This window comes from Anabrus simplex, chromosome 1, assembly GCF_040414725.1.
Source record: "Anabrus simplex isolate iqAnaSimp1 chromosome 1, ASM4041472v1, whole genome shotgun sequence".
NCBI classification, from domain to species: domain Eukaryota; kingdom Metazoa; phylum Arthropoda; class Insecta; order Orthoptera; family Tettigoniidae; genus Anabrus; species Anabrus simplex.
Window position 1 is genome coordinate 1,254,445,108 of NC_090265.1, and position 25,343 is coordinate 1,254,470,450.

The window sequence follows — 25,343 nt, forward strand, 5'->3', positions numbered from 1 at the left end:
TGTATTATCTGCAAAGTAGAGAAATCAACATATGTATAGAAATCTGTCCCTCCTTATCAAAAGACACTTCATCCTCTGGTAACACACCTTCACTATCGGAACTAATTCGAGTTCTTTCATTATTTACAAGTTTTATTTCAGCACTGGCACATAACTGTTGAAAGCTGAGATTATCAATAAGCCTGCCAGCATCTTCATCACTAGAGTCTTCGTCTGTAAGTACACTTACATCGGGCGGTTTCACAAAAATATCACCATCGAGATCTTCAGTCAGCAGCATATCCAGTGCTTCTGGAAGGGAAAATCCCTTCCTGCAAAGAAGATGTGTGAATTAGGATAAAGTAACATGATCTGACAGCTACAGCAATTTTATTAAGTATAAACACCTAGCGTTGCCATACGGCAATGCTAAAGATTCCATAAGCACTACTACGTCATTGTGCACCTGCACTATTTCAGATGCTTACAATATATGTAATGAAGTAATGAAGAACCAAATTCAGAAATAAAACATCATTTCATTGTTTTTTATCATGTTAGTAGTGCATTACACTCTCAAATCTGACCCTCTTCTTGACATCCATCACAAAGAACTTTTGTTCTTCAACAAGATTGTTTACATCTACTTTGGGATGGGTGAAAAGTGAGAGATAACAAGTATCTCGACCTTCAGGCTCTTTGAGTTCGCTAATACTGTAACCCTTTTTGAATAATAAATAATATTACCGGTTTTACGTCCCAATATTACTTTTATGGTTTTCGGAGACACTGAGGTGCTAGAATTTTGTCCCACAGGAGTTCTTTAACATGCCAGTACATCAACTGACATAAGCCTGATATATTTGAGCACCTTCAAATACAATCGGACTGAGGTGGATTGAACCCTCCAAGTTAAATTCAGAAGGCCAGTGCTCTACCACGTGAGCTACTTAGCCTTAATCCTTTGTGCCCATGATTTTGTGTATTCAGCGTTCTGATGAGAAACTTGAGATGTAGAAAAAAATGTTCATTAGCTAATGAGGACAAAATTAAAATGTTTTAAGTAGACACAGTAAAATTGTCCACAGCAGAAACGTATTAATGAGGTTTTGTTTTATTTTAAAAGTGGCAACTCTCAACTAAAATATTAGGATATAACATTCATAGCCCACCTCTCTTTTTTCTCCAGGAATCTGGACTACTCTTATTCTCCCTTTACCTTCTGCAACAGGAGTAATATTCTCTGTAAACCTAATACACTGTATTCAGTGTACAAAACTGTCTGACTCGTTGGCTGAATGGTCAGCGTATTGGCCTTCGGTTCAGAGGGTCCCATGTTCAATTCCCAGTCGGGTCGGGGATTTAAACCTTCATTGGTTAATTCCAGTGGCTCGAGGGCTGGGTGTTTGTGCTGTCCCCAACATCCCTGCGACACACAGCACACAAAACACTATCCTACACCACAATAACACACAGTTACCTACACATGGCCACCCACCCTCATCGGAGGGTCTGCCTTACAAGGGCTGCACTCGGCTAGAAATAGCCACACAAAATTATTATTATTGTAGTGTACAAAACTGCATGAAATACTAACATAGTTCAAGAACAACTGACATAAAGACAGGTAAATTGCAGGATGAAGTCGCATGCTGATATTATCATCTCTTTTTATTGGTTGTTATATAAGGCGAGCTTTGGAGTGACAGGCACCATGGATAAGGCGAGTTATGGAACAATAGCAATGGGAAAAGGGAAGTTTTGATATCTTTTGTGATATAATTATCACAGACATAACCAAGGAGGCAGTGCTACCTCTAAATCACTTTTTTTTTTTTTTTTTTAAAGATTGGCTAAGAAAAGTTTTGGAACAGACCCCCTCATTTGGTGTACATTGTACTGTTGCTGCACAAATATTTTTTACTGCTTTCAGAATAGTAAAGAAATGCACTCTAATTTTATTTTCTGGCCAATCAAACTATCTATGTAAAATACCTTGCCTCACTCTTTAAAAACATTTCATCCTAACACACCTATTATAATCAATTGCAGAGAAATGAAATCAGAAATGCCAACAAGAATTTATGAGAGGAGTTACTTGTATTCTTTGAACAAGTATATTATACTTTTCAGTTTTTAATAGCTGTGGCCCGAAATGGAACTATTGTTTTTCTTTCCCCTTGTTATGGTGGGAGGACTAGTGATACTTTCATTGTTAACATTTTCAGGCTTCTAATCTTTTGAGTGAGGAGGATGTTATGTTGGCCGAGAAGGAATTCCCTGGTATTAAAGCACAGTTACCTCATTCTTTACTTTTCATGCCACCTTTACTTCACAATGGGTGATTTTCAGGTTACAAACCCAAGAGTAGCATTGTGGAAATTCATGCTGTAAGATGCATAAAAAAGGGCAGGCATTTTAAAAATCTTGAAACCTACATGTACATCAGTGGCATTGTTTACATAACTTGTGTACTAGCAATTTTCTTGCCACAAGTTATAAAGATCATTGGGCTGTAACCTTTGTACATATTATATGCAGATAAACCTAGCTTCTCAGATCTTCACTTAGCAATATGATGAAAGAGTCAAATACTTATTCTAACTGGCTGAATTTCTGTTCATTCGCTCACCAGGTGGCTGTTAACCCATATCTGCCCAAGTTATTTATCTGTGGAATAATGCTATATATTTTGTTAGGCCAGTTGTTTGTAACCTAAATGAACAGGTTATGATCATTTTAGGTTTCATTTAACCTATTTTTCCAGAGATTTTCCATATCATCATATGTCAACGGTGAGTGTGGATGGATAGGGTAAAAGAGATGCTCGATGAAGGTGCATTTCTTTGCATTTTAAGCTCATACAGTATGAATGTAATAATTCAGAATTTAGTAAGTATTAGTCACATAAATGTTCAATTAGCACAATAAATATTACAAAATAAATGATTTAAAACATAATTGAGGAACAGTTTGGTCTCAATTTAGAATGCACACTGTTTCACAAAATGTTTGTATTACTTGTTATACACATAATACCAAATTTTGAGCAAGTACAGTCACTCTACTAATAATAAAAACACATGACTATGAATAGAACTTCAGAATAGTTTAGTCTGTATTTTTCAGCTACACTCTTTTTGTAATCCAGTCCATTTTAGTGCGAGTGAAATGCTCAAAGCAAAGGACGTGGCAGCCAGCATTAAATTTTTTGCACTGTTTCCTGGACACTTTACCACAGTGCACGCAATGCACTTGCTTTTCCCTTGTGTCGAGGTGGTATTGGTATTGACATGCACTTCTGCCAACATGCGTGAGGATACTTTCGTACTAGGTATATGCCCTAACGATATACCATGTGAATCTGAGCAGGTCTACATTTTGCTTTTTGTACTTTGGGGTCAAACGGTAAAGTTGCCATGCATTGTTCATGGAGATGTTCAGACAATGCAATTAGAGGCCAGTACCATTACTTGTTTTTGATGCTGATGTGGTAACCTGATATATTTTGATCCAGTCAATCGATGCTCTGCGTGTGCATATTACATAAAATTATACATGCTGGCTAAATTACTATTATGTACTTATTTTTGTTGTATACAAGGAACTTGGTTTACAGTAACACAACATAAAGTTTATTGCTTCAGTAGTTTTATACAGTATTTACAAGAGATATAATGAAACTTGTCTTGAAGCTTGATTGATTGCACGCAGTTAATGCTGTTATTAAATGATAGACTGGAAGTCTGTGGCACAAATATATATTTATTGAGAGAGAGTCCTATATACATATTCACACCTATCTTGAGGAGATAGTCTATTTCACTGGGAAATGTCCTTGGATAGTCGAAAACTATCTGTTGAGGGATAACAAGTGTTACTTGTAGAGAGAGTCGTGTTAGTATAATGCTAGTATTGGACTGTAGACGTGCAAGGAACTTGCATCAATATCTTAATTCGCAGAATGCTAAGATAGTCGTCGGAGCACTGGTGAGGACTTGGGAGTGTAGCAGAATGCTTGACTCGGGGCTCGACGTGGCTACGGGAATCAGGGAAGATGAGGCAATGTCCGAAGGTGAGACCTTACGACCAGCAATCAGTCCACCTGTTCAAGACACATTTTTAAGAGGAATGCCTCCGTGTTGACTTGCGGTGTGGTCTGGTCGTTGGACACTGGGGTAGTCCTCGGTAAGGCGAGGAACGTCGCTCCTTATATAGCGCTGGCTGACGTCACAGACGAGCATGCCAGGCGCAGTGCAGTCCTCTCGTAGGCTCTGAAAACATTGGTGATGCGGCGGGTTGCGGAGCTTGAGTGTGGAGGACACACACAACAATTTTCAGCATTTCTCCCATCTTCTGGCATGTCCTCCAGGTGCTACATCAGCACAGTTGAGGCTACAATAACATTCTTATTGTTGTAGCGTACGAGTGTGATTCCTGAGTTACGTTCTGTTTGCTGGTGCTGACTACCCCGTTTTCTCTATTTTTACAGAGATGAATCTCAGAAGTGGAGCATTTTCCACTTGTTTCTGGTGTATCATGATTAAAATATTTGATAGGTAGATCATGGGAGACTATTGGCAAAAATGAGTGCAATTGGACTAGAAAAAAAAGAGTGACTGAATGGGTGGCTATATTTCTAGAAAGTAGAACTCAGAGAATTAGAGTAGGTGAATATTTATCTGACCCTGTAATGATTAAGAGTGGAATTCCTCTAGGCAGTATTATTGGACCTTTTTCTTATATACAGGGTGTAACTAAATATGTGGAAAAGCTCTGGGGAGTTGATAGAGGGCCTGACAACAAGCAGAACATGTCCTGTAAACATATGGTTTATTTGATTTTTGTTTCCATTTACAGGCATTGTTTGTGGTGTACATAACACAGACCACTTCACTATGCAGGTTGGTCATTTGTGTAGGGCACACAGGCCACTTGTACATTTCGTCCCTATTCAAGTCTGTGTACATTTATTTTGCATTCATAGCCACGTGATGTCAGTTGCTTAGCAAAGTAAACACTTCCACACAGGTCATATGCTAGAGTGGAGTGATTCATGTTGTCAGTTGTTATTGAGTGCACATACAGTACAAGTCATGATACAACGGGGTACTCGAATTAGGAAATGGCAGACATGCACCTTCTGTATGGATGGGCTCAGTGTAACACAAATGAAGCCCATTGTTTGTATGCGGAACACTTTCCTGATAGATGTTTACCGAACAGCAAGACGTTTCAAAGAATACATGAGCGTCTTTGCGAAACAGGTTCGTTTGGCAGACGTGTTGCTGATAATGGACGACCTAGGAGCACAAGAACACCTGACACAGAGGAACGAGTTTTCAACCATACTGAAAAAAGTAGCGGGAGCAGCACCAGGGAATTAGCGACAAGGGTGGATGTGAGTCATATGACAGTGTGGAGGATTCTACGAGAATTCTACGAGAATCACCTTCATATCAACATCAAAGAGTCACTAAGACCTTAGTGCAGCTTACTTTCCACCCAGAGCAGCATTTTGTACCTGTTTACGACAGATGTGTGTTCAGGAACAACATTTCCTCTCTGCTATTCTGTTTATCGATGAAGCATAGTTTACCAGAAATAGAGTGTAGAACTCTCACAATATGCATGTCTGGGCGTATGAAAATCCCAGAGAATTTATACAAACCAGACATCAACAACAGTTGGAATAATAGGTGACACATTAATTGATCCTTTCATTTTACCAGTAACTGCGCCTTTTTAACAAATGATTTACATGGTTTGTTGGAAGACGTTCCACTCGATTCAATTCCGTGCATGTGATTCATGCATGGTGGAGCTTTGCCTCATTTTGTTCTTGCTGCTAGAGCAATTTTACATAAGCTATTCCCAAACAAATTGATAGGGCGTCAGGGACCGACACCGTGGCCTGCTTGTTCTCCCGATCTCAATCCGTTAGACTTCTACTTATGGGGTCATTTGAAGGTCGTGTATGCCATACCTATTCATATCGTGGAAATGCTGCATCGGTGAATAGAGCAAGGGTGTCAGCAGATACGACAGACACCTGAAATATGGGAACGAGTGAGACAGTCAATGATGCGGCGCATAGAAACCTGCATTACAACTCGTGGTAGCCGTTTTGAGCACCTTCTGTAGAGAACTATAAGTAGTAAATTACACTTCATCAACACAAATGACCAACCTGCGTAGTGAAATAGTCTGTGTTATGCACACCACAAAAAGTGCTCGGCGTCTACAGTCTAAAAATGCGTACTGTATAAGAAAGACATTCATATGATTTTACAAAGCACTTTTCAAGCCTGATTAAATTTTTTTGAAGGAAAAGGTGGCGGTCGTCTTGGATTCCGAGAAATACCGTAATATATTTTTTTCAGAATGAAATTAAACACACACTTTCACGTACCGGATTTTGGAAAACAACAAACAAGGATTCCGCAGTGTGGATATTATCCGAAAAAAAACCCAAATTTTGAACAAACTAATTGCCATTTCATACTGAATTTAACGATTATGAGGGTTTTCCCGACTTTTACAAGAAATCGGATATAACGACAATCCGCTATAGCGAGTAAATTTTTTGCCGTTATGGATTCCCGAAAGTATCTGACACTGACAGTAATAGATATGGCTATTTTTGTCTCAGATTACCTCTTGAGTGTCTCTGCAAGTATTTAACATTTTTGGTGTCAAGAGGTTCAATTATTGGCTTTTCATTGCATGCAATCACACAGTTGATGTCTAGAAATTTGGAAATATGACCATCCTTTCCTAGAACCAACCCATCCGATGTACCACAAAGCCACCAGCATTTGCTTTGTGTGAAAATGGGAAACCAAGGAAAACCATTTTCAGGGCTGTTGACAGTGGGTTTCGAACCCACGATCTCCCGAATATTGGATACTGGCCACACTTATGCAACTGCAGCTATTGAGTTTGGTAATTTTAAATGCTTAACTAAAGCTGTGGTTACAAGAGGCTGGTGTTGTTGCATATTTACCACTTTTTATTTATTGTGTAACCCTATGATAATAAGGTTCTCTAGTAAGGGAGAACTACTCCAAATATGCAATTGCTTATATGCAATATATGCATAATAAACCAAAGACGAAACCTACTGATGAGCACAATGATTGATTTTTTGCTCCTTGTTTTATGTTAACACATCAAAGTTTTTCAGTGATACAATATTTGGAAAGGGCTAGGATTGGGAAGGTAGTGGCTGTGTTCTTAATTAAAATTCAGCTGCAGCACTTGCCCATCGTGAAAATGGGAAGACGCCCTGCGGGTGGGGGACGCACATGTAGAATACACCTGTGGTGATCCCCTGCCTGTCGTAAGAGGTGACTAAAAGGGGCACAAGGGGCTCTCAAATTGGGAGTGTGGATTGGCGACCACAGGGCCCTTAGCTGAGTCTCGGCATTGCTTCCACTTACTTGTGCCGGGCTCTCACTTTCATCTATCCTATCCGACATCCTTTGGTAAACTCTTGTTCTTTTCCGATCCCGACGGTATTAGAGCATTCGAGGCCTAGGGAGTCTTTCATTTTCACGCCCTTCGTGGCCCTTGCCTTTCTTCGTCCGTTACTTCATTTTTTGAATTGACGGATCCCTTCTTTCTTCTTTTCTCTCTCTTTACCCCCTGGGGGTGGGGGACACAGACGAATAAGGCACCCACGGTATCCCCCGCCTGTCGTGAGAGGCGACTAAAAGGGGCGACCAAGGGATGATTGAATTAGAACCATGAAACTACTTTTGATTCGTACCATCATGCGGGGAACACCATGGGTTGCCTGTACTTGCGAATAGTACCACTAAATTAGGTATGAAATAGGTTTGTGATTAGTAGCAGTAAAGAGACTGGCCTGGGGGTTTCCAGTACCCGTGTGTCGTACCCATGTGAGCAACAGCGTGGGTCTGGGCGTAGCCTGTGAGTTGTACCGCTATATGAGCGGCACCGTGGGTCTGCGTTGCCTGTGATTAGTACCCACTATGTGAGGAACACCACGGGATAGTGTGGTTAGTACACCTAGGTGAGGAACCTTATCGGTTTGCGTTGGCTATGAGTGGTGCCATTGTGTGAGAAACACCGTAGGTCTGCGTTACAATACTTGTGAGTAGTACCATCTTGTGTGGAACATCGTGAGTCTTTGCTGCTTTTGATCAGTACCCCAACATGACAAATACCATGGTTCTACTTTACTCTCGACATGTACCATTCTGTGGGGCCTTAGACATGGATTTTGGACCCCTTTAGACATCAAGCATCCTCGATTCAGGATTATGCTTTATAAGTGGTCCCTTGGTCAGTAATAGTATTATTTATGATCTTTTTTACATCTGATCCACTGGTTTTTTGTTTGTTTGTTTGTTTGTTTGTTTGTTTGTTTGTTTGTTTATTGTTTTTTTGTTTTTTGGGGTTCATATCCATCCATTCATTCTTCATGACAATTTTCTTATTTTGGTCAGTGGATGATTTTGCATTTTTTGTTGCCATTTCATTTCGTACCATTAGGGGCCGCTGACCTCGATGTTAGGCCCCTTTAAACTACAAGCATCGTCATCATCGTCGAAAATGGGAAGCCATGGAAAACTATCTTCAGGGCTGCTGATGATGGGATTCAAACCCACCATCTAACAAATGCAAGTTCACATCTATGCAACGTGAACTTGGTAGCCAACTCACTCGATTGTACCAAATGAACTCTATGCAGCAGAGAAAATGTTCATCTTTTGTGTTCCATCATGCACATGTTACTTTTTCTCTTTCTTCTTTCTTTTCTTAATTACACATCTCAACTTCTCCAGTTACAGTACTTTGTTTTTGAGTTCTCAAATATATAAATTAACAGAAATGAGTAGTTAGCAACAGCAACAGCCATGCAGTTATTGAAAAGCTTGAAGCTAGCCACATTGCATGAACGGACAATTTTTAGGCGGTTACAACTGCTAACCTCCATGCTGCAAAGAGTTGCAGTTGCATTGTTGCTTGTAAATTTGTCTCACTTCTGTAACTACCGATACTTTGATGTAAGAACTAACTCTTCCATACATACATACATACATACATACATACATACATACATACATACATACATACATACCCCACGTCGTTCCAGCGATGGGTCGGAAACAAGGCTTCTCCACTAATTGCGGTCCCTGAACTTCTCTCCTTCTTCAATGCTTTCCAAAGTATGTCCTCTCTGTTGAATGCCAATCTTCACCATGTCCTCGTACCTGAGTCTTAGTTGCCCTCTTGGTCTTTTGTCTTCAAGTTTTAGATCGTACATTTGTTTTGGTAATCCGTTATCACCCATGCGTCGCATATGTCCATACCATCTCTGTCGCTGCACTGTTATTTTGTCCTGCAGTCTTACAACTTGAGCCTGCTTGCGGATTTCCTCATTACGGACTCTGTCCCTCTGTGTTTTGCCAATCATGCTACGGACAAATTTCATTTCTGCTGCCTGGATTCTACTAACATCTTTGTTTCTCATGGTCCATGTTTCGTAACCATAGGTCAGGATTGGTACGTAATAAGTTTCATATATGTCTCTCTTACATTTTGTTGGTATTTTCTTTTTCCATATTATGTCTTTAACTATTTTGTAAAAGTTGCTACCTGCCTGAATTCTGTGGGAAATTTCCTTATCTATAGAACCAGTATCAGAGATAACACTTCCAAGATATTTGAATTGATGGTTCATCTGTAGCTGTTTCCCCTCCATTTCAATGTGTCCCATTGGTTGCCCGTATCTCTTCATGACCATAACCTCACTTTTCTCTTGGCTGAAGATGAGTCCATATTCTTTAGCAGATTCTGCCCAGGAGTTTATTTGTCCTTGAAGATCTTCTTTAGAGCCTCCCCACAAGCATATATCATCCGCGAACAATATAACTTTCATTTTCTTACCTCCAATGGTTTGGTGAACTTTTCTCTGAATCTCGTTCATCACAGTGATGAAAAGAAGAGGGGACAGAACACCACCCTGTCTTAACCCAGATGTTATACCAAAGGTTTCAGTCATTCTTACAGGTGTTTTGACTTTACTTCGGGTATCTTCATACAAATTCTTAATCCAGTGTATCATGTCATCCTGTATTCCAATTTTCTTTAGTGCTTCCCACACCTTCTCTCTATTCACTGCATCAAATGCTTTCTTGATATCCAGAAAGGCTAACCACAAATCTCGGTTGTGTTCATAGTATTTTTCCATTAACTGACGGACTGTAAAGATTAAATCAGTTGTTGATCTCCCCTTCCTGAATCCATACTGTTCTTCGAAGAGGTTCTTCCATTGACCATTATTACAACGTGATCTGCAACAAAACTGTCTTTGATTTAAATTAATCTCCTTGTCTTGACACCATAATCCCTCTCCATATCCCAGAGTGTTTATATCTTAAGATTTTGAAAAGAAAGAAGAAACCTTATGAGTACTTATTCTTGATTTCCTTGTATGAATTGAAAAATTGAATCCCTTTTAGGATCTAAATCCAAGCTGATTGTCATTCAAATGATTCAAATATTCATCTGTCTTTGGTTATATTTTTCTTTCCACTACACGTAAAAGGTTAGTCTTGTGAATTAAAAAAGAGCTGTTGTTGCAACCTCTCGGTTTCCTTGCTTGTAAATTGGTATGATTATTGCTTGTATTTGATGAAGAGAGAACATTTGTTGAGTTGTGTAGCGAGTCGCCGTAATATTTGGACACCATATGACGTGACATGTAAGAGGCGACTAAAAGGAGCGACCAAGGCTCTCCTTTATTTGTGAGTAGTACCACTATGTTAGGTACACAATAGGTTTGTGATTAGTAGCAACAGAGGGTGAATCTGTATTGGTTTTCCAGTACCCATGATTAGTACCATTGTGAGAAACACCACGGGTCTGGGATTGCCTGTGAATAGTACCACTATATGAGCGACACCGTAGGTCTGTGTTGCCTGTGATTAATACCCACTATGTGAGGAACACCACGGGAATACCGACGCCTGTGATTAGTACACCTAGGTGAGGAACACCGTGGGTGGTGTTGCCTATGAGTGGCGCCATTATGTGAGAAACACCATAGGTCTGCATTACCTGTGCGATGTACAATACTTGTGAGTAGTACCGTAATGTGTAAAACACCGTGAGTTTACACTACTTTTGATAAGTACCGCAGTGACCTGGATTTTGGACCCCTTTAGACAACCATCCTTGATTCAGGATTTTGCTTTAGAAGCAGTCCCTTGGTCAGTAATATTATTGTTTATGATAGTTTCTGAGAATGTGGGGCATTGCGGGTTGGATCCCACAAAAATGACGTAGATAAAAAATAAGTCGTCACTTTATCACACAACAAAACCACTTTAATATTTGGACACAAGGATCGTAATGAGAGAAACTGTAGCATAACATGGAACTTAAATCAATCTAGTACTTGGTGGCATTGCCACGTTGGTTTATGATGGCTTTTAGTTGTGGCATAGAACACACTAACTCTTCTGTGTCCTTAGGGCTAATATTAGCCCATTCTTGTATCGGTCTTTGTTGCAGTTCGTTGTTTGATGTTATTTTGGACTTCCTCACTCTCTTGTCAAGTTCACCCCATAAATTCTCAATGGGATTGAGATCTGGGCTCTGGGGTGGAGTTTCAAGCACCTTTGGACAGTTGAACAGTAGCCACATTCGGATATTCCACGCTTTATGCTTGAGATCATCTTGATAGAAATGAAATGTTTCCCTGATCCCAAGCTTTGTTGCACTTTGGTGTAAATTCTGCTTCAGGATGGCTAGATACTGTTTATGGTCCATTGTATGTTCAATAAACGACATTTCACCTACTCCAGCAGATGAAAAGCACGCCTATACCATTGCATTCCTGCCTCCATGTTTGACAGTTAGTTGCAAATGTTTCGGTTTTTATTCATCATTTGTTTTGCGCCAAACCATTCTCCTTCCATCCGATCCGTAAATATTAAATTTGCTCTCATCACAAAATAACACTTGTTTCCTCCATTCTGTGTCATCGTGTACATATTGCAAGGCAAACTTCAGTCTTTTCCTTCGGTTCACGTCACTGACAAATGGCTTTTTCATCAACACCTTCCCGTTGAATCCGGCCTTTCAAAGAGTGCTGCGCACAGTTTCAGGATGCACTGATTTACCAGTTCCCTCTTTTAACTCCCGTGCAAGTTGCAGCTCACTCAGTTTAGGATTGTTTCCTATTTTTCGTAAGAGAAGTCTCTCTTCATGATCAGTTAGTTTTCTCGGTTGACCCGTTTGTGGTATAAATGCAATCCTGTCCTCTTCTTTAAATCGCCGTACAATGTCATTGACAGTACTCTTACTCATACACAACATTTGCGCAATATCTCTGCAACTGCGCCCATTTTCATTGTGGAAAATAACCAGTTCGCGCTATTCAGACGTTGTGTTTCTGCCTATGCGCCCCATTGTACGTGCAGACTAATCCCTGTCATTCTGTACAGCGGCTCACTGCAGTGAAGTTCAGAGACACGTATCCTACTCCTTACGTTTGGGTAAGGTAGTCATGTGCAAATGGAGTAACCACGACGTGTCCGAATAATAAAGTGATGTGTAGTATCTCATTATTTCCTTTTCTATCACTCTCAGAACACTTCACCAATTTGCCTGACATTTAAACTCGTTGTGTTACGTGGGCTAAATACTCATGAATTGTTGGATGTGTGTTTGTTGTATGTATGTTTGTTTGCGAACATATTATGTCAGGAAACATTCCATTATATGTTGTCCAAATATTATGGTGACCCACTGTATATTAATTCTGTTATCCAATACAATCATTTCAAATTTCATTTTTTTACTTGACCTCTCCCCTTGTTCTTTAATGAAGAAAATCCATGGCCTGTTTCCAGTCATTCGACCGGGTCAGGAATGGAATGAATGAAGCCCTCATCTAGCGGCGAGGATAGGAATTGTGCCGGCTGCCGAAGCCTGTCGCACTCCTGGGGAAATGATTAATGAATGACTGATGAAATGATATTGGAGAGTGTTGCTAGAATGAAATATGGCAGGGGAAACGGGAGTACCCAGAGAAAAACCTCCGCTTTGTCCAGCACAAATCTCACATGGAGTGACCGGGATTTGAACCACGGAACCCAGCGGTGAGAGGCCGGCGCGCTGCCGCCTGAGCTACTGAGGATTGGATCTTTTGTTCGTTAATACTTGAGTTTTTTGACCAGTCATATGTGATGTTGATTCCAACCTCGTTCTGCTTCCACTGAATTTCAAAATTTGTATCAATGCTAGAAGTGTTCCCATTTACAAAGAGCAAGGTTTTGGATACATATCTCTCAGTAGCATTATGTCACTGCCTCAGTTGTAGTATGACTTCATGTAGGCTCAGACCAGTCAGTGAGACCCATTGATCTAGCAAATCGGGTAGTTCTCCTTCCTCTCGGCCGCTTCTCATTTACCTTTCTAAGAACTATCAGTGGTTTCCCACTTCTCCTCCAGGCGAATGTGGGGATGGTACCTAACTTAAGGCCATGGCCACTTCCTGCCCTCTTCCTCGTCTATCCCTTCCGATCTCCCCTTCCAATGCTATGTTCAGGATAGCAGGTGAGGGCTTTCAAGCTTGGTCATTCAGCACATAACATGACCAAAGTAATTCAGGTATCTTCTGCTAATTCTGGGGGAAAGTCTCTATCTCCGATTTGTAGTTGTTCTACGATCGATGTGTTTGTACAATGTTCTGTCAAAGATATTTGTAGCATCCTTCTGTCTGCCATATTTCGAAGGAGTCAACTGTCGCTTACTTTGAGCATCTGTGTCAGTGGCATAGGTTACTATTGGAAAAATTAGGGCATGCATTAGCTTGAGTTTATTGAGTTGAGAGTGAGCGCTGAATCTTCCTGTACAGTATTTTGTTTTTCTGATATGTTAAAAACTCTAAACAGCTGGCCCTGCGGTGTAGGGGTAGTGTGCCTGCCTCTCACCCAGAGGCCACGGGTTCAATTCCTGGCCAAGTCAGGGATTTTTACCTTCATCTGAGAGCTGGTTTGAGGTCCACTCAACCTACATGATTACAATTGAAGGAGCTGTCTGATGAGAAAGCAGCTCAAGCCTAGAAAGCTAAGAATAATGGTCCAGGGGATCAGTCACGCGGAATACATGACACCTCGAAATCTGCAGGCCTTCGGGCTGAGCAGTGGTCACTTAGTAGGCAATGGCTCCTCCATGCGCCAAGGGATTTGATTTGATTTGGTTTGGTTTAGAAACTCAAAGAACACTATTTTGCATTACAAAAGAATTTGTATACAGCTTGACTTATTACTCCAGTAGTTCAAAAAATTCCACCAAGATTTCTTTGAATTTTTTCTCTTTGCATAATTGATGCATAATTTAATTTTTCCACTAAGAAATACGCTCTTTATTGCTATTATATAATACACAATTGTTCCACGAATTAACCTGTTCAACTTCTGCTCTTGCATCCTTTTATCCAATATGTAGAGACTTAAGCATAAAAATTTAGTGTAATTCTTATTTTAATATTTTTGCTTACCTCTGTTATTTGTCTCTTTTGTAAAATTAGGTAATCGGTTAGATTAATTTTATTCTGTGCTGGTAATGTGTGAATTATGGGTTTCAGAAATTGACACGAAAGCTCCCATCATGTCAAGAGAATGTGTGTCTTGCTGTGCAAGACACAGGAATGTATGCAGTTGGCTGCCGTTCATATACATTACTTCTAGATGCTCGCACACTTCAGGCCGTGAAGAAAATTCCCACGCGATATAGTGGATGTGGTAAGAATATTATGTATGATAATTAAATGAAAGTTCTCCCATCTAAGAAATAACCCACCCAGTGGCCGTGATTGTTACGGCATCAAGCCCTCATGGTCTGACACCATGGTTAGTTGATTCGAGTCCCATTAGTGGAAAAACTTTTCACCTTCAGAATGTTGGCCTGCAGGGTAGGAGAGGTGATGGTATATAATTTCCAATCCCTAGATTCCATGCCAAAAGCGTGGTTTCAATTCCAAACCATTCCACAGGGTTCATATGGAGTAAGGGTATATGCCATTGATGACTACTTGTCCATTGGATGGGGACATTAAGCTTTGAGCAGCTCCTTGATGTTATTTGATCTACCTCATTATCATCACCCACCCTCCTACCCCCAGGCATGAAGGTTGCTCATGGGCATCAACTACTTGAGACAAGAGCTGGAAAAAATTCAAAAGAAAGCAGCACGTTTTGTTCTGGGTGATTTCCAACAAAGGAGTAGTATTACGAAAATGTTGCAAACTTTGGGCTGAAAGACCTGGAAGTAAGGAGAAGAGATGCTCAACTGTGTGGTATGTTTCAAGCTGTCAGCGGAGAGTTGGCGTTGCATAAGCTTGAGTAGAGCTTTTAAAAGTAGGAGAGATCATAGTATGAAGATAAAGTTGGAATTCAAGAAGACAGATTGGGGCAAATATTAATTTATAAGATGAGGAGTAGATAAGGGATTGGAATAAATTATTAGGGAAATGTTCGATAAATTTCCAAGTGCTTTGAAAATGTTTAAGAAAAGGCTAGGCAGACAGTTGATAGGGAATCCGCCACCTGGGCGACAGCCCTAAATTCAGATGATTGATTGATTGATTGATTGATTGATTGATTGATTGATTGATTGATTGATTGATTGATTGATTGATTGATTGATTGATTGATTGATTGATTGATTGATTGATTGATTGATTGAAAGACCTCCACCAGGCTTCTCTGGAGGCCTCTCAATGTCGCATCATATCTAAGAAATCAAATATGTGATACGAGGGCCATCCGGAAAGTAGTACCCGTTAGCGCCGCATGAAGCGCTGGCGACTCGGCTAGCCGCTGGGCAAGGTCAGACCGCGTCAGTGGCTTGTTTGCCTTCTCTGTGCGAGGTTGCGTGACGCTAGCATTGCCTGTGTTGTGCCTGTGATCTTTTAAAATATTTAAACAAATGAGAACCCCGCCAGTTGTGAAGTGAGGGCTGTGATTAAATTTCTTAATGCACGAAACGTTCGACCTTGTGATATTCATAGCCAATTAATGGAGGTGTATGGAGACAATGTGATGGATGAGTCGTCTGTTCGGCGCCAGTGTCGCAACTTCAACCTGGGAAGGGGGAATACACACGATGAGGAGCGTTCAGTGAGACCATCTGTCATTACAGACCAACTGCTGAGTGCAGTAGACGAATGCGTGAGGAACGATCGACGCGTCACAATTGATGAACTCTATGAACATTTTCCTAATGTGTCTCGAACAATTGTTCATGAAATTGTCAAAGACCATCTGCATTATTCAAAAATCTGTGCAAGGTGTGTCCCTCGCATGCTTACAGAGGAGCACAAAACCAAGCGTATGGCTGCAGCACTGACGTTTCTGGGACGTTATTCCGATGAAGGAGACTCTTTCCTGACTCGGTTCATTACTGGGGACGAAACATGGGTTTGTTATGCATCACCTGAGAGTAAACGACAGTCAATGGAGTGGCATCATGCTCATTCACCAACCAAACCAATAAAATTCAAGACAGTTCTGTCCACCAGGAAACTCATGGCAACCGTTTTCTCGGATCGCCGAGGTGTACTGCTCATTGATTTTATGGCCCGTGGAGACAAATTAATGCTAATGCGTATTGTGAAACATGGTCTATTGTCTACAGGCGTCATTCTCCTTCATGACAATGCCAGGCCTCATGCAGCTGCGATAACACAACAACTTTTGCAGCAATTCAAGTGGGAAACCTTCAACCATCCCCCGTATAGCCGAGACTTGGCCCCTTCGGATTTTCATCTCTTTACGAAGCTTAAAGACTTTCTGTCGGGAAAAAGATTTGAAAGCGATGAAGAAATTAAATGAGCCGTGACTACGTATCTCAATACGCTGGCGGCGGAGGATTATGATGCTGGAATACGAAAACTCTTCCCACGTTATGACAAATGCCTAAATATGCTTGGAGATTATGTGAAGAAGTAGTGTAAAGTATGCTCTTTCCAATAAAAATGTGTATATTTTTTAATATTTACTCCTATGTCTTTATTGCGCAAATGGGTAGGCCAATCACTTTCCGGATGGCCTTCGTATTTATGACAGAGTACTAGGTATTCCATGGAGGATTTAAATATCATCAAAGTCAGGCTAGTAATGACATTAGTAAACATGAAGAAAAACAGAGGGGGATTACTGTGACTCCCAAGACATTGGGAGAACCATAGTCCAGCCACTGCCTGTCCGGCCCTGACAGATTGTGATGTAAAGAATAAAAGGGAGGAGAGAACAGTATCGCCAACCTGTGTCAACTTGAAACTATAGATATAACCTTGAAAACCGTGCGGCTCCATGGCTGAATGGTTATTGTGCTGGCCTTTGGTCACAGGGGTCCCGGGTTCAATTCCCGGCAGGGTCGGGAATTTTAACCGTAATTGGTTAATTTCGCTGGCACGGGGGCTGGGTGTATGTGTCGTCTTCATCATCATTTCATCTTCATCACGACGCGCAGGTCGCCTCTGGTAGTCAAACGAAAAGACCTGCATCTGGTGAGCCGAACTTGTCCTCGGATACTCCCGGCACCAAAATCCATACACCATTTTTCACCTTGAAAACACTATCATGAATTTACACTGTGCCGTATGACTTTAATATTAAATAATTGAAACCAACACCCTTCGTCAATTTGATATTATTGTTTTAATTAAAGTTATTTTACCGCAAAGAATACTAAAAGTTCTGCTAGTGGTAGAATAATTGCTACGGTTTGCAATGCCTGACTTCACTGGCGTGAGATTTAAGATTTAACAGCAAAGACCAATCGCCGTTCATGTCGCCATGAGTCCCGTGTACGGCTAGTTCAGTGATGCCACTTGTTTGAAGAGAAACACGTGGCCTCAGATGCTTTCTAGCCTGCATGAAATGCATGTGTTCACGGTGTGTGTAAGCTATTTGTTCTTGTTATTGTGGAATGGCCAGTGGATCATCGGAAACGACTAAGAAAAAAATCAGTTGTTATAAGAGCCAAAGCCATGAATTTATATACCGGCTGCGTGAATAGTTTGAGAAAGAGCTTGATAATGGTGGGCCTCTTCTTCCTGTTACAAAAGTGGTAGATTGAGTTTGTGATGCTTTAAAAGTAGGTAGGACAACTGTGAAAAGTGTAACAAAAGAAAACTGTCCAGTGGATCTTAATACACCTTCTGAAGTACTGCATACTCCCTGAAAAACAAAGACCGAGACATTGTTCGAAAACATCACTAGATGCACTTCATAAGGATGCCATAAGGCGACATATTTATAGTTATTACGTGAGGAGGGAATTTCCCTTTGGAAGAATCTTGCTTGTTCAGTGGAGGAAAGACCAGTTTAAGTAAAATACTGAGAGAACTTGGCTTTTGTTGGAAGAAAGTTTCAGAGAGAAAAGCTGCGATGGAGCGAAGTGAAATTTTAGCATGGCGAGGTAGATTTTTGAGGAAAATTCTGAAGACTAGTCCTGATAGAATGGTGTGGTTAGATGAAATGTGGGTAAATGCCCGACATTCTAAAACGGTGGCCTGGACAAATGAAATTGTAGCAGGGACTTTCAAAGCTCCTTTTGGGAAGGGAAGTAGGCCTATTCTGCTTCATGCAGGTATCGTTAATGGATCTGTTCCGAGAACTATGCTTCTTTTCAAATCAAGAGCACTCATGATTATCACGAAGGAATGAATGGGATTACTTTTACAACGTGGTTTAAAAATGCTTTGCTACCAAACATAATTCCAATTCCATAATTGTTATGGGCAATGACCCCTGTCACTCTTTGCAACTAAACAAAGCACCGACAATGAAAGACTGAAAAGATATCATTGTTCAGTGGTTGGTGCAAAATAATGTACCAGGGATATCTGCAGATATGCAAAGGTGGAGCTGCTACAAATTGTAAAACTCCATAGGCCTAGAGTTTGCACCTACGATGTGGATTATATCGCTACGGGTCACGGTCATTAATCAGTCAATCAGTCACTACTGACCTGCATTTAAGGCAGTCGCCCTGGTGGCAGATTCCCAATCTGTTGTTTTCCTAGCCTTTTCTTAAATGATCGCAAAGAAATTGAAAATTGATTGAACATCTCCCTTGGTAAGTTATTCCAATCCCTAACTCCCCTTCCTATAAACAAATGTTTGCTCCAATTTGTCCTCTTGAATTCCAACTTTATCTTCATACTGTGATCTTTCCTACTTTTAAAGACACCACTCAAACTTATTCATCTACTGCTGTCCTCCCAGGGGCCGATGACATTCGATGTTAGGCCCCTTAAAACACCAAGCATCAAGAGAAGATGTCCTCCCACGCCATTTCTCCACTGACAGCGCGGAACATACCACCTTATAAGCGGCTTCAGGCGTGATCAATCCTGTTTGAAGTGTTACTACTCCACATATTGCTACAATATGTGATTTCTCTTGCCCGACTCATGTATCTATACAAGAGTGCGATTTAGTTACTTCTTCATTTAAAAGATTATAATCATTTTTGTTATCTATGAACATTCTAATTAACTGACTGGTAGCAATGATTTTGATTATTATACTGCCAGCTCTGTGTTGTACCTTATGTTTTTAACCTCTGGACACGATTACGTGTTTTTTTCACTTAGCCGAGATGAACGCTCATATATATTTTCACTCTTCTTTTATGTTTGAACATTTCTGATTGACTGACTGGTAGCAATTATATCCTAACGATTTTAATTATTTCACTACCAGCTCTGTATTGTACTTTCTGTTTTTATCCTCTGTTTCAACATGGTTGTGTGTTTTTCTCTTAGCCATGTTGTAACATTCTATGTTTTTTTTCACACCAGTTTTAAGTCTATTTGATTTTCTAAATGTAAATGTTGATTCTTAGGCTACTATATATTTTAAGGACACTAGGTTCGGGGCCCTGACCTAACTTTAGGCTAAGATTTATTTCGGCTGATGATGCTTACAACGGTTAAGCGAAACATGTCCCATCTTACAACGCCTGTTGTAATGTTTATTTCCTAAATTTAAGGAAAGATAAATATTGGAAAGGTGGTGTTAACTATTATTCTTGTTTTAATGTTCATAATCTGATGTCCAATATGGTCTACAATGAGATTTATTACTTGTAACATACCACTTAATCGAGCAGCTCGTCTCCTTTCTCCCAAGTCTTCCCAGCCCAAACTTAGCAACATTTTTGTAACGCTACTCTTTTGTCTTTACATCTTCATAACCCTCATGACCATGTGCAGAGATCTGTACCCTTTATTAACAATCATATTTATGTGATTACCCCAATGAAGGTCTTTTCTTATATTAACACCTAGGTACTTACAATGATCCCCAAAAGGAACTTTCATCCCATCAACGCAGTAATTAAAACTGAGAGGACTTTTCCTATTTGTGAAACTCACAACCTGACTTTTAACCCCGTTTATCATCATACCATTGCCCACCGTCCATCTCACAACACTATTAAGGTCACCCTGCAGCCGCTCACAAACTTGTAACTTATTTATTATTCTGTACAGAATAACATCATCTGCAAACAGCCTTATCTCTGATTCCACTTCTTTACATATATCATTGATATAAATAAGAAAACATAAAGGTCCAATAATACTGCCTTGAGGAATTCCCGTCTTAAGAAGAGCTGCTCGACTAAGTGGTATGTAACAGTTCAACAATAATAAAGGTGTTTTAATTTATTCCACCTATTCAATACTTATATTTTCACTTATAGTTGTTACATAATTAAATTCTTAGTTACATGGGACATGTTTCGCCCTCAATTAAGGGCATCTTCAGCCTAAATACAATAATCAAAAATACAACTAAATTAAAAGTGGAAGTTAAATACAATCATCAAAAATACAACTAAAATAAAAAATGGAAGTTAAAAGTTTAGTCTGTTATTAAAATTCGGAACAATAAAAATGTGAAAAATGATAAAATAAAAATATGCTAATGGAAAACTGTCTTATGATTAAACTATAATCTTGTCGGAGACTAAAACTTCTATTAAAATTCTAATTAAAACAGTTCATATAAAATATTGGAAAATCAAAGTGGTAGTAATAAAAAGCCAACGACATGAGGGCGTGTACACAAGCATAAACTTGATTGTCATGAATACAATCTTTTCAAGGCCGCTGATGAAATTCGTAGCAAGTAAGGCAGAAGCGTCTATTGAAAAATTGTAAGAGGCCGTTAGACCGGTAGGTAATAAAATGGCTGAATCCTTGCCAGAAAATGTCAACAGATGCAGAAATAAGTTTTCTGTAAGAGAAGGAAAAGAAGAAATAAGAAATTGAACGTAAGGAGAGAATTCAGTCTTACATAATTTTGAAACAGATGAGGACTTACATGTAAGTGGAAGTTGTTATTTGTTAACTACTGTTGAGTTGGTTGCTGCCCGTCTGTTGGCTCTGAGTCTGGTGTTATAACTGTGCTGCAGAGGCGGTAGTGAACTCGGAGGGGAAGGAATAGGGGAGTGCGGAAGGGAGGAGAGGATGGGTGGAGTCAAATGTGACGAGGCTGACAAAGGGGCGGAGTCAACTGCATTGCTGGAAGTAGGCCTAATATCTGTAGGTATGGGAGGAGTATTAGGGTTTGAAGAATTAAATATATTAGGTATCCTAAATTTATTCGAACTAACTGACTTTAATAATTCCGGCATTAATTCATGTAGCATACTTTTATTGTCCGTGGTTTCATTGAGATTCGTTTGCTTATTGTACGTCTGATCTAAATAGATGTATAAACTTTCTAATTCGTTCAGCATTCTTCCTTTTTGTATGTTTCTAATTATCGCTAAGTCTTTCTCTATGGATTCAAATCTGTGACCAGTCTCCCTCATATGCAAACTCATCGCTGAGTATTTCCTATGTTTTTCCGCATTAACATGTTCCATGTATCTTGTCATAAAATTTCTCCCAGTCTGTCCAACATATGAAAAATTACACCGAGTACATTTAAGTCTGTATACTCCTGATCCTAAATAACGATTCTTATCATAATTAACTTTTTTATGATTAAAGAATATGGACTGGTTAGTATTAGTAGTTCTAAAAGCTATATTAAAATTATGTTTCTTGAATACGCTAGTAATCTGGTGTATAGCTGGATTATTAAAAGTGAATGTAGCATACTCAGTTTTTTTGGTCTTTTCTGGTATCAGATTCGTAGATAATTTGTTCTTAATTTTATTGATTAATGATTGATTATTGATTTTAATAGAAGTTTTAGTCTCCGACAAGATTATAGTTTAATCATAAGACAGTTTTCCATTAGCATATTTTTATTTTATCATTTTTCACATTTTTATTGTTCCGAATTTTAATAACAGACTAAACTTTTAACTTCCACTTTTTATTTTAGTTGTATTTTTGATGATTGTATTTAACTTCCACTTTTAATTTAGTTGTATTTTTGATTATTGTATTTAGGCTGAAGATGCCCTTAATTGAGGGCGAAACATGTCCCATGTAACTAAGAATTTAATTATGTAACAACTATAAGTGAAAATATAAGTATTGAATAGGTGGAATAAATTAAAACACCTTTATTATTGTTGAACTGTTAAAAATTTTTCAATACGGACCTAAAATGAGGTTTATAACATGTAAGTGGTATGTTCCGAGCTGTCAGCGGAGAGATGGCGTGGAATGACATTAGTAGACGAATAAGTTTGAGTATCGTTTATAAAAGTGGGAAAGATCACAATATGAAGATAAAGTTGGTATTCAAGAGGACAAACTGGGGCAAATATTCATTTATAGGAAGGGGAGTTAGGGATTGGAATAATTTACCAAGGGAGACATTCAATAAATTTCCAATTTCTTTGAAATCATTTAGGAAAAGGCTAGGAAAGCAACAGATAGGGAATCTGCCACCTGGGCGACTGCCCTAAATGCAGATTAGTATTCATTCATTCATTCATTCCTTCATTATTACAGGGTCAGATAAAGCTTCGCCTACTCAAATTCTCTGAGTTCTATTTTCTAGAAATATAGTCACCCATTCAGTCACTCTTTTTTCTAGTCCAACAGCACTCATTTTTGCCAGTAGTCTTCCATGATCTACCTTATCAAATGCCTTAGATAGGTCAATCGCAATACAGTCCATTTGGCCTCCTGAATCCAGGATATCTGCTATATCTTGCTGAAATCCTACAAGCTGAGCTTCAGTGGAATAACCTTTCCTAAACCCAAACTGCCTTCTGTCAAAACAGTTATTAATTTTGCAAACATGTCTAATATAATCAGAAAGAATGCTTTCCCAAAGCTTACATACAATGCATGTCAAACTTACTGGCCTGTAATTTTCAGCTTTATGTCTATCACCCTTTCCTTTATACACAGGGGCTACTATAGCAGCTTTCCATTCATTTGGCATAGCTCCTTCAACCAAATAATAATCAATCAGATATGGTACTATATCCAAATACAGTAGAGACAATACGTGACACTGAGCGAGATATCGAGGGACAGCTATTGGAGCTCTCTCTAGCGAATAGACCTGAAAACTACTGATTCTGTCATAAGAGCACGTGTATTTGTGTGTGAAGTTTTTGGTGTTATTTATGCGTTTTCAGTGAGTTGACATAATTAAATAGTAGCGTGTGTCATTCCTTGATATCTCCTCTCAACATGAGGGGAAAGGTATGTGTTGTCTTTGGCTGCAGTAACTGTGAAGTAGAGAAGAATGCGCCGTCTTTCTTTCGCTACCCTCGTGACAAGAAAATGTAAGAAATATTGTGTTTGCATATATATTCTTCCAGTGACAAAGAGATATTTATAATACTTCATAATCTTCTGACCTGCTCGACCCATATTTTAACTGGCTTAAAATACAATACGCATATTTTATTGTATAGTGCAGCAGTTAACCTTCAATACCAATGTGTTGTTGTAGGTGTGATCTGTGAGTTTTGAAATGTCACAGAAGTGATTTGGATAAGGTGTACAAGAAAGAAGGGACGTTACACTTATATAAGAATTATAAGATCTGTTCAGATCATTTCCAGGCCAGCGACTTTAAAAATCCTCGACTATACAGCCAAGGGTATGTTACGTTTTTACTCTAATTGTATGTAAATATTCCTCAAAGCATTACTATCGACAACATTTTCATACTTTTCTTTCTTTTATCCCTCTTCTCAGATTAAAGCCGGGATTTTATAGATTTTCTTTCTGTTAGTAGACTTCATGTTAAGAGGAAAATTGTCCAGCTTTTAAATGTTAATTCATTGCATCATGTGTGTAAGGAATGTGCCAATATTTTTATTGACAAGTGTCTTAATGTGACGATACAATGTTTTTTAAATGAGAAAAAAGACACAAATCTAACCGTAAAAGTTCAGGCAGAAATGCTAAAGCAAAAATAGTAATGCATAAATGAAAGATCAAGTCATTTCACAGCAGTCCATATCACATCTTGTTTATATGTCTAATTTCAGTCTTTAAGTGATAACCTTTTAAATAATTCTTCATTCATTTACCCAGAATTGCTTTAGCAACTTCGAAGTTAATATCTCAATAAGACTTTCTTTCTAGACGTAATTTATTTATCCATTTTCGTATATGCATTTCCATTGATATTTGAATTTAGCGCGACTTTTCAGGTCAAGTCACTAGGAGTGCCACCGTCGAATTGTCTCCCATTTTAACAAGGCTAAATCCGTAAGTGTCGCGTATTGTCTCTACTGTATTTGCTATATCCCAACCCATTGCCTTTAGTATATCCCCAGAAATCTTATCGACTCCAGCTGCTTTTCTAGTTTTTTAGCTTTTGTATCTTACTGTAAATGTCATTGTTATCATAGGTAAATTTTAATACTTCTTTAGTATTACTCACCTCCCCTATCTGGACATTATCCTTGTAACTAACAATCTTTACATACTGCTGACTGAATACTTCTGCCTTTTGAAGATCCTCGCATACACACTCCCCTTGTTCATTAATGATTCCTGAAATGTCCTTCTTTGAACCTGTTTCTGCCTTAAAGTACCTATGCATACCCTTCCATTTTTCACTCAAATTTGTATGACCACCAATTATGTGCTTGCCATCATGTTATCCTTAGCTGACTTCTTTGCTAGATTCAATTTCCTAGTAAATTCCTTCAATTTCTCCTTACTTCCATAACCATTTCTAAACCTATTTCGTTCCAACCTGCACCTCCTTCTTAGTCTCTTTACTTCTCTGTTATAATATAGTGGATCCTTACCATTCCTTACCACCTTTAAGGTACAAACCTATTTTCACATTCTTCAACAATTGCTTTAAATCCATCCCAGAGTCTGTTTACATTTTTATTTACCATTTTCCAGTGATCATAGTTAC

The 25,343-nt window shown here is 39.2% G+C and overlaps 1 protein-coding gene across 1 annotated transcript in view; it reads left to right on the forward strand.

The window, feature by feature from the left end:
* Positions 1-25,343, forward strand: part of DCAF12 (DDB1 and CUL4 associated factor 12-like protein) — a 102,941-nt gene that overhangs the window by 64,965 nt on the left and 12,633 nt on the right. The window contains exon 4 of the mRNA XM_067137659.2: positions 14,609-14,765. Within this exon, the coding sequence (XP_066993760.1) occupies positions 14,609-14,765 (157 nt within the window). The remainder of the gene's footprint in view (positions 1-14,608; positions 14,766-25,343) is intronic.